At 35.9% G+C, this 9,725-nt stretch overlaps 1 protein-coding gene across 1 annotated transcript; it reads left to right on the forward strand.

Annotated features, from left to right (window-relative positions):
* Positions 1 to 380: 380 nt before the first annotated feature.
* Positions 381 to 8,584, forward strand: LOC114268019 (kinesin-like protein KIN-7H). The gene is given in 13 exon segments (XM_082924919.1): positions 381 to 583; positions 1,585 to 1,613; positions 1,615 to 1,666; positions 1,766 to 1,878; positions 2,401 to 2,514; positions 2,593 to 2,674; positions 2,754 to 2,821; positions 2,904 to 2,969; positions 3,075 to 3,199; positions 5,378 to 5,655; positions 5,658 to 5,695; positions 7,310 to 7,414; positions 7,512 to 8,584. Coding segments are annotated over 13 exon segments (1,914 nt in total). The 5' UTR covers positions 381 to 399; the 3' UTR covers positions 8,172 to 8,584.
* Positions 8,585 to 9,725: the final 1,141 nt, after the last annotated feature.

The following is a 9,725-nucleotide window of genomic DNA, read 5'->3' on the forward strand; positions in this document are numbered from 1 at the left end:
ATTTTAAATTTCTTTTTTTAAACTTCGTATAAAAGAATTTAAAGAGTAATTTTTTTTTTTTGTTTTTTGTTTTTAATTCACAGAGTGCTACATACTATCAAGGAATAGGTCAGTACAAAAGGAATAAAAGGCCTAACCGGATATAGGTAATCTTTGGGGTTAGAAAGCTCAATTTTTTAAACAACAATGATTCATTCCACTAAAAACATCACCACTAATAGCACTAATATATTAAAAAATAAAAAAAATAAAAAAAATTACAACTCCAAAACTAAAACATCACATCATTCATGACGAAATCTACTGCCACCTAATTAATTAGTGGTAGCACTAATTAGTGCTCCCAAGCATTTTTCTTTTTTAAACTTCTAAAAGTTTGTTTAGCTTGAAAATAGTGGAATGACTGGCGGAGGCTGTGAGGAGAAGATATTTGTGTCGGTGAGGTTGAGGCCTTTGAATGAGAAGGAGATTGCAAGGAACGATGTGCGTGATTGGGAATGCATCAATGAAGATACCATCATTTTCAAGAACTGTAATCTTCCACTTCCAGTTCGCTCCATGTACTCAACTGCCTACACTTTTGGTATGATAATTTACTTTTCCCTTCATTTTTTGTGTGAATTTTTTATGTGTTTGTGTTGTTTTTGAGTGTTTAAATTTAAGACTCTGTTGGGATCTTTGATTTGATTTGATTTGGGTTGTAATGTGTGGAGTGAGAAGGAAATGATGGTGAAATGTGAATGGATGAAGTATAAATTAATTTATTTTATTTTTTACATTTTCATTCTATTTTCTCTTTGCTTCATAATTCTCTATCCAAATTAAGATCCAAGACTAGAAGTTTGTGTTAAACTATGTGGGTATTTTTTTTTTTTTTTTTTTTTTTTTGTGGGAGAGAATTTGAGCCATTATTTGAGCTAAATCTGCAACATTTGCTGTGGTTGATAAAACAGGAAACCATTTTTGTTCTTTCTTCATTTAGCCGATTCTATTGGAGTTTTCCTTGCACAACTGTTCCTCCCAGGAGGGTTCAAATTTAGGTTCTTTAATTCTTTTACATTATTATTTATTTATTTAAAATTAAATTAATAGTGTGGAACAGACTTTATTCCCAAATTATGTTAGAACGTGGTTAGTAACTCGCACCCAAAAAATAAATATTGCTAACCACATTTTTTATATAATGCGAAAAGGTAGTTCAGATAGTGGTATGTGTTAAGTAAAAAACGTGATTAACAACCATATTTTTTAAAAAGTATGATTGCTAATCATGTTTTACTGTAGTTTGAGAATATAGTTTGTCCATACACTATTTGTTTAATTTTGAATAAAAGAACTGTAAAAGGGTTGAAGGCCTTCAAATTCAGGTCTGTCAGGGTATCAATTTTACAGAATCTATTGCCACAGTTAAGTTGTGAAGTTTCTTGTTAAACGTAAAGCTTTGCATATGGTTCAGTATGTTAGATTTGAGAAACCTAAGTTTGAATGCAACTTACGAAGAATTATTGTTACAATTTCATATCAGCATTGGTGTCATGGCTTGGATACTCGTGTTGATCTTTCTTTTCTTTTTTTCGCTGTTAGACAGAGTATTTAGGAGTGACTGCTCCACAAAAAAAGGTGTATGAGAAAGAAGCCAAGGACGTTGCTCTTTCAGTTGTCAGTGGTATTAACTATGAGTATTATTTCTCTTTGCTTCTCCATTTTTCCTGATATTGAATTTCACTTGAATTCCATTGACAATTTTCTTTATGTCAAATAATAGGCATAAATTTCAGCTACTGTTTTGGATACGGACAAACAAGCAGTGGGAAGACATTCACGATGACGGGAATTACTGAGTATGCCATAGCAGATATTTATGATTATATAGAGAAGGTAATTAAGAAACTACTGATGTTCACTGTTTCTCACTACTTGATGTTCTTGCATTCTATTATAGCACTATGTTCCTTGGGCTTTCACCTAAGAAGCACCAACACTTCTAAGAAGATGGCGTGTCTATGTCGGACACTGACACTCATTTGACACTTCCCAATGCGTGTTGGACCTAACATGCCTTGGATACTTGAAGGACACACATATCCACCTCTTAGACACACATGAAACACATTATAAGTTTAAAAGAAAAACAATATAGTTTTATGCCTATTAGCGAAACTTTAGGAATTAATGTTATGCTTCATTTTCTTAATTATTATTTTTGATAAAATATTCATATACATAACAAATCACATATACAAACATATAAAACTATATATTTTGCATGTGTCACACAAGTGTTGTCTTGCTTTTTTGAAAATTTTCAGCATCGGCGTGTATCTGTGTTATGTTGCATGTTTGTACCTATGCTTCTTAGGCTTCAACTGTTCGTTGTTTACATGTTTGTTTTGTTTGCAGCACAATGAAAGAGAATTTCTTTTGAAGTTCTCTGCTATGGAGATTTACAATGAATCTGTCAGGGACCTCCTCAGCACAGATAGTTCTCCACTTAGACTTCTAGATGATCCCAAGGTCAATTACTTTCTTGGTCGACTAAATAATTAGTATTTGATATTTTTCCATTATGCTTAATTCTTAGCTATTTCACAGAGAGGGACAGTTACTGAGAAACTCACTGAGGAACCTCTCAGGGACTGGAATAATGTAATGGAACTCCTCTCCATCTGCGAAGGTAAGATATTCTCTAGTCATCTGACTTTTACTAGATGATCGTGACTGCATATTCTAAATGTCTTGGTGCATTCATGAAGCTCAAAGACAAATAGGGGAAACTGCCCTGAATGAAACAAGCTCCAAATCTCATCAAATAATCAGATTGGTAGGAATGTTGTTTTCTTGAATGATTGTTCTAAACATAACTTATTGTTCTTTCCATTGAATTGATGAATGGGTTTTTGCAGACAATTGAAAGTTCTGCTTGGCAATTTTCAGTCAAGGACTACTTAAGCACCCTTACAGCTGCAGTGGTATGGATCGTCAAGTTTTTGTTAGATTAATTTGAATGGTTATTAAGATGTTAATATATGCCATGCTGCGCTATATTAATATTTTTTTTGATACATTCTGTGTAGAATTTTGTTGATCTTGCAGGAAGTGAGCGTGCATCTCAGTCATTATCAGTTGGCACCAGGCTAAAGGAGGGTTGCCACATAAATCGCAGTTTACTGACCCTGGGAACTGTTATCTGCAAGCTAAGGTTAGCTTGTTTTTCAATTTTTTTAATCATTTTGATAATGAAACTAACTTGAAGTCATTGCTTGAAAAGTTACTGGTGCTATAGCCTATATATATGAGAACTAAATTCTACACAGATTTAGAAAGCTGTGAAGAGCTTTAGAGCTCCAGCGGTGAAGTTTTAAGGTGTGGCATTGTTGAACTAGCACAGCTCAGCAAAAACACTCACTTTGACCATAATGCTAAAATAGCATAATGCTATTTCGTGTCCAAAACTTAGCACAAGAAATAACACAACGGTATTTTATTCTACACTTTGACCATATGGCTTTTTTGATAAAAATTACATCCATGCTATTCTATTATAAATTTGTGGGCAATTTGGGCTTAGCCAAGTTCAATTTATTGAGCTCGGGCCAGGCTTGGGAAGACAAAATCAGGTTGGAGGTTGGGTTTGGGCTGGTTTGGGCAACTCTCAACACAATTTGGGTTTGGCCTAAACAACCTCTCAACCTGACTAAACCAGCCCAAGTTGCACCCCTATACAAAAGCAATATTATCAAAATCTGTAGAAGGCCTGCAAATAATAAAAACCAATAAAGTATCTGCAATCTAGTTCTGAGTTATTTATTTATTTCGTCCTCTTCAAATTTCCCCACCAAATGCAAAAAAGTTAGTGACACCTTGATGAGCTCAATGGGCTAATGATCAGATTCGGAGCATTTGGACGAGCAGAAACTAATTTGATGAATAATATCAATATGATGGGAAAAATTAAGACCAAGTAAGTTCACTGAGTGCATCACAATCTGTGAAGCAAGATTGTTAGTAGAATGCCAATGCTCCATAAACTCCAATGTCCTGTCTAATCCACATTTACATCTAGAGGTTGACACTCCAACATTTGGCAACCACTAAGTTAAATGCAATGATGTAATGAAATAATTTCCACATGAATATATTTTAATAGGAATTTCCTTCTACAATTAGTTACAAATGTACTATGTGGTGGAACCTTGAGAATAAACACCCTCATGAGCAGAGTCAATTAAGAATGCCCATCATTTGGACCAACTCAAAATAATCAGATCCTTAGAAGATAGGAGATGTTCCACTAAATTTAAGTTCCATCATTCATGATCGTTTACTATGGTTCAGCACATGGTAAATTATGTACTTTTGTTGTCAATACTAGCACCATCTCCGAGCCAACTACCCTGAAGAAGTATACACAACATATATTAGGAAGGTATGTGGTATATCTTCTATGAAAGGTTTAGCTTCTAAAAAGCCTCCTCCAAATATGATAATGAAAATGTATGGAGAGCTCAAGAATGAGGATGAATTCCATGACAATATTTAGCTATTAAGAAATTTGCCCACAGCCACATATTACATTGACGTTGTCTCCACAACTTGATGCTCAAAGCTAGCACATGGAAGGATTGTGAAAGTCCAAACCTCCCTCTGTAACAATAAGGGGTAAAGAGACGATAATTCAATCCAATGATACTTAGGAAAAATCATTATCTAGTTGTCAAGGATTGCATTCATCTATGTTGCGAAAACTGTGAGTTGCCTTATTGCTTGGCTTGAACAACAAAGAGAACTGAAGCACAGCTAAACACTCCTTTCACTGAACCATGGACTTTTTGCTCTTTTTTTTTCCTGTTGATGGTCTTAATAGGAGCAAGAGCCAGATGAATTGTTTTAAAGCAAAAAACCAAGGACTACTTGAATTATCTTCATCAGATTAACTCAAACTTGATTCTGACCGACATCATTTAGCCCATGATTTTCAAATTCGTTGACTGGTAATCACTTATATCAACCAGGTGCTGGTAATGGTTAGTTGTTTATTTTATTAAGACAATGCAGTTGTCAGGATCATACGACTAATCACTTGGTCGTGCTGCTTTACTCTACATTCTCTCAGATTACTATCGTCACTTTTGGCTTGTACACTCCTTTGGGTAATCATGATGATCTTATTACGTCAAAGATTTGTTGTTGTGGTCTTTTTAAATCAACCAAAATGATTAAATTCTCAAGAATTTTGTGCCTTTAATCCTTTTACCTGCCTTTCCTTTTTCTTGTCTGTGTTTTTTTTGGTTTGATTGTATGATGTTTCATCCTGAACATTACCATTTGTTGATTGCAAGTTTTGTTATCATTTGTGTTGTCCTATCATTGGGTGCAGCAAGGGAAGAAATGAGCATGTTCCTTTCAGAGATTCTAAGCTAACTCGCATATTGCAATCCTCGTTGGGAGGCAATGCTAGAACTGCCATCATCCGTACCATGAGCCCCGCGAGAAGTCATGTTGAACAATCAAGAAATACGCTATTGTTTGCAAGTTGTGCGAAAGAAGTAACAACTAACACTCAAGTTAATGTAGTCATATCAGATAAAGCATTAGTAAAGCATCTGCAGAGACAATTAGCTAGGTTGGAGAGTGAACTGAGAAGTGAAGGGCCCACCTTTGTTGCATCACATTATTTGGCATTCAGATTGAAAAGGTAATGATTGGGCTTTCATTATCAAATTGCAATACCTCTTCAATATCGAACAGTTCATAAATTTCTGTGTAATTGTTGCATGAGGAATATAAATTTCAAGACTCTTTAAAACCACAATGTGGTACTTCTGAATCTTAAATTAAAAATTATAGGGAAAATTTCACTTCACCCCCTTGTGGTTTGGCCTATGTGCACATAACCCCTTGTCATTTGGAAATAAGCACATAACCCCCTCTAGTTTGTGGACTAAGAAACCTTTGTACATAAGTAACTTTATTGTGCAAACCACAAACATTTTTTTCATTTTTTTGGGAGACAAAATTTACTTTAACCCTCTTTGTTTTACTCCATGTGCAATTTATCCCACTGACATTTGGAAATGAGTGCATAACCCCTCTATGTCTTGGCATGTGTTTCGCACTTGTTAACTTGGACATAATGTTGATGGTGCACTTCAGTCCACAAACTACAAGGGGATTATGTGATTATTTCCAAATGATAGGGAGTAATCCGCACATAGATTAAACCACATTGGAGGGCAGAGTGAAATTTTCCCTAAATTATGTCACATGATCACATCCACTAGAGTGAGTTAGTTTGGCAAACATAAGTGTAATATTTGTTGTTAAACCCTTATTTCCACGTGCATCCTTCGCCATCGTTTATAATTAATTCCATTTTTTCTTTTAGGTTGCATGACTTTCATTCCTTTTCATTGTCTGTTTTTCATATTAAGCCTTTTGTATATTTGTTGTTCTGCACGGAACATGCAAAAAGAATTTTCTTGGTCTATTTACTCATTTCTAATCTTTATTCCTTGTCTTGCTTCTAATCGTTTGACAATCTCATTTCAATTTTGCTTGGATTTTTAGGACTTTTGTGATCTAAAAGCAGAATAATTTTGTAACTCTTAGATTATTACAAGAGAGGACCAGTTGAAATGTCAACAAAATCCCACCTCAAGAACAATACCAATTTGAAAATATGAGATCTGTTGATGAACCATTTGGTTTAATAACATTGCAATGATGCGGTTTAGATACTTCATTTGACTTTTACTTCACCGTAAGGGATATCTTTAACAACTTAACCTAACAGAAAATGGTAATTAATTTGGTGGACCATCGTTGACCGGGTCAAGATTCTATACAACGAATTCTGGACTTCTTGTAGTAATCCAATGGCCTATGTTTAAAGTTAAACAAAACTATGTCATTTTAGGATCTATGGTTTTAATGTCATTTTACTTCAGTTTTAACTCAATTGTTAAATTATGTACTTTGCTAATGTGTCTTGATTTGATAAAAAAAAACACAAGATCATTGCAGAAGGAAGAAGTAGGCTTAAAAAGTCTGAAGAACCATGGCATCACATATGGAAATCCTTCTAATGTCTGCTTATTTGACTTTTTGATAGCTGTAGGCTTAAAAAGTTCAATTTCAAATGACATTCTTGGGAAAAGTTAAGAGTGCACCTTGAGCTACTAACATTTGAAGTATGATTCACGAACATGCTGCAAAATTTTCCATCCATGCAAGAAGCAGCATTTGTCTTATGGGCTCATGCGTTGAATGCTGTTATCTTTTTATTTATTTACTTTTTCTACTTGTGCAGTTGGAGAAGGAGATGATAGATCTGACTGTTCAACGAGACTTAGCTCAATGTCAGGTTCAGGATTTGCTACAATTGGTTGGGGATGAGGGACATTCAATGACACGGGTAACTGTAGTTAAATTGTTGTACCGAAGCATCCATATCATCTAGGTGTGCCTTGTTTAGTTGAGTTTATTTATTTTTTCCTTTTGTACTTCTCCAGGTAGGTTTTAATAACTACCCACTCTTGCTAGTTCGGAAGTCACCGGAATTTGAAAATCCAGTACCAGAGACATCCTCTTTGGCAAGTCCTCACTCCTTGGACATTGGTGTTAGATCAGTCAAGAGATCTCTTTATTCTTATGGACATAGTGGGAGAAGCTCTGATGATCACTGCATACAAATTCTTCCTGAATTTGAAGAGAACTTTGTGCCGAATGATACTTCTCCACAGCTGTTGGTTGGTGTTTCTATGTTTATCCGAAGCTTCTGGACAGAGTTGGGACATGGGACTTCGGAGGATTTATGCAAGGAAGTTTGATGCATAGAGGCAGAAGAATCGAATAGATCATCATCTCCTGAACAAAGCACTGAAATCTCTGAATCGATGGTGGCTGGGAACAGAGACACAATAGATCAGGAGTTCGTGTCACCGCCACTAAAGGAAGATAGTATGTTAAGTTATATCCCTCATTTCATTGCTCATTCTCATGAAAAACCATCTCCATGGCCATTAACAGAGTACATGTCTGGCTCTCAAAGCTTGAAGTTAACTAAAAGTAGAAGCTGCAAAGCAAGCCTGATAACTAGCCCATCATATTCACCATGGTTTGAGAAGGTGGAAAATAATGATAATGAGCACACACCACCAACTGGGTTCTAGAAAGAATTCACTGGAAGACCTGAGGATATCCGAAGAAGGGTTTATGAATTGAACTATGGTGCCAACATTGAAAGGCTATCAAGAAAAGGTTCTCAATCTTCTATCAGGATTGTTGCTGCTATTGATCTTGAAGCGCACAGAGGCAGAACTTCAACTGATGATAATATTACTAGTGTTAATACATGCATTGTATGAATGGAGGAAAAGGCTGAGTTTCAGCAAGAGAAGCAAGTTGCTGATAATCCAGTGAGTTTTATTTCTATTTCCGGCTTTTATTTTAAATATTTCTGTGAAAAACTATGGCTCAACAGAGTTTATGCTGATGCCAAAGCAGGAATTTGTTAACAAGTGCTAGAGAAACTTTTATGTGTTCTTTTCATTTATCAGTTATATATGACATCATTATTAATTAAGCATAGTGAGAACAGTCGACACTTATTATGCTATGGGGATTCATAATAAATGCACTTTATGATTTACGACAGTCATTTAGCTAAGCCCGAGTGGCTGAGATTCATGGCTTTGTTCTTCTTCTTGTATCAACAACTTGAGTAAGAGACAAAATGAAAATGCCAACATGGCAAAGTGTAGGGCATGGACACAACGGTACATGGAAAGGTAATTTTGAATATTTTCACATAAAAAGTGTACTCTTTTTATTGGTTTGTGCATACAAGGCTCATCAAAAAGTTCATAGCCCACAGTCCAGCCCGAGCTGGTCCTTGGCCTAGTCTTGAAATATGAGCTGGGCTTGGACAAAAGGGTAAGGCCCATGGATTGGCCCATAAGTCCAGCCCGATGGACTACCTAAAACCTAGACCATGGGCCTAACCCAAAGGCCCATGCACAAGGTAACATTTTGACAACTGCCATGCGTGGCATACCCTGGTTAAAATTGACAATTGCCATTTAGGACCCAACTTTGTAACAATCACACTCATTTACACTTCCAAACACACACCCATGACTCTCTTTATGGGTGTGTTTGAAAGTGTAAATGGGCGTGTTCCTATCTTTTCCCCCTTTAGGACCTGCATATATATGGGTGTGTATATATATACTAGCAGCGGATGCATTATATTTAAATTTTTGGATAGTTCGAAGAGTCTTTCGAATTGGCCCTCAGAATTCAAGAGTCTCCAAAAGGAAATTATTGAACTTTGGGATGTTTCCAGTGTGTCATTGGTCCACAGAACCTACTTCTTCATGCTATTTAAAGGCGACCGAACCGACTCCATTTATGAGGAAGTGGAGCTCAGGAGGCTATCCTTCCTCAAGGATATGTTTTCTCGAGGTAGCAGGAGGGTCAGACTCTCTTGCCTGCTTCGAGATAAAAATTATATTCATCTAGTAGTGTACGAGCACGAAAATAATCTTCTCGTATAATCCTGTTGATCAAGTTTGCACTTCTCTAAACGTTATCACTTTGCTACCTAAAAATACAAACGTGAGCTAGTCGGCGGGTGTGTGCCGGATACCTCTTCGATGCTTAAGTCAGCAAATTGACAATAGACAAAAAGCTCTGTGTTTTTTAGAGTAGAAATTATGATACCT

This window comes from Camellia sinensis, chromosome 4 (assembly GCF_055761805.1).
Source record: "Camellia sinensis isolate YWXY chromosome 4, ASM5576180v1, whole genome shotgun sequence".
In the NCBI taxonomy this organism is placed as follows: domain Eukaryota; kingdom Viridiplantae; phylum Streptophyta; class Magnoliopsida; order Ericales; family Theaceae; genus Camellia; species Camellia sinensis.